The sequence below is a fragment of the Merops nubicus genome, unplaced genomic scaffold (genome assembly GCF_000691845.1).
Source record: "Merops nubicus isolate BGI_N331 unplaced genomic scaffold, ASM69184v1 scaffold26991, whole genome shotgun sequence".
Classification (NCBI taxonomy): Eukaryota; Metazoa; Chordata; class Aves; order Coraciiformes; family Meropidae; genus Merops; species Merops nubicus.
In genome coordinates this window covers 1-549 of record NW_008590670.1, presented here as the reverse complement: position 1 = coordinate 549, position 549 = coordinate 1, and the positions used below count along the sequence as shown (strand labels likewise).

Sequence of the window (549 nt, the reverse complement as noted above, 5' to 3'; positions counted from 1 at the left end):
GCCTTGCCCCCGCCGCCAGCTGCCGGCCAGCACAGCCCTGCTGCCTCTAGGGCAGGGGACAAGGAGACCCAACTGTGCCCCGGGGATATTTAATATCCCTTTAATCTGGGAGGGAAGGAGCTTTGGGAGCATGCAACCCAACGCCCCGGCGCTGGGGGTGTGGAGTCAGGTACCAAGGGCTGCTTTTGATGGCAGGAGGAGAGTATCAGCCCGTGGGCCGGTTTCCTTCCAGCAAGGTGGCCGGGGGACAGGTGACAGGCAGGGCTTTCCTCCCCCGGGGCAGGGGGGGCAGCAGGGGTGGGGTGCGGGGGGCCAGGACCCAGCACGCCCTTTCCTTCTGCCTTCTGTGTCTTTCAGGGAGCCATCCTCACCACCATGCTGGCCACCAGGAACTTCTCCGGTAGGTGCCGTCTCCGGGGCTCATCTCCTTGCCTTGCAGGGTGCCCAGGGCAAACCCGAGGGTCCCTGGAGAGCCAGCGTTGCCTTGGGTGTCACAGGAGGGCTGGGGTCGCAGCCTGGGGGTGTGTAGCATTGGGTGGTGGTCCAGGC

The 549-nt window shown here is 65.8% G+C and overlaps 1 protein-coding gene across 1 annotated transcript in view; it reads left to right on the top strand.

Moving 5' to 3' along the window:
- Nucleotides 1-400, top strand: part of LOC103782280 (calcium/calmodulin-dependent protein kinase type II subunit alpha) — a gene marked incomplete at both ends in the record, with an annotated part of 14,519 nt that extends 14,119 nt beyond the window's left edge. Inside the window, one exon of the mRNA XM_008950041.1 lies at nucleotides 358-400. Coding sequence (XP_008948289.1) covers nucleotides 358-400 — 43 coding nt within the window. The remainder of the gene's footprint in view (nucleotides 1-357) is intronic.
- Nucleotides 401-549: the final 149 nt, after the last annotated feature.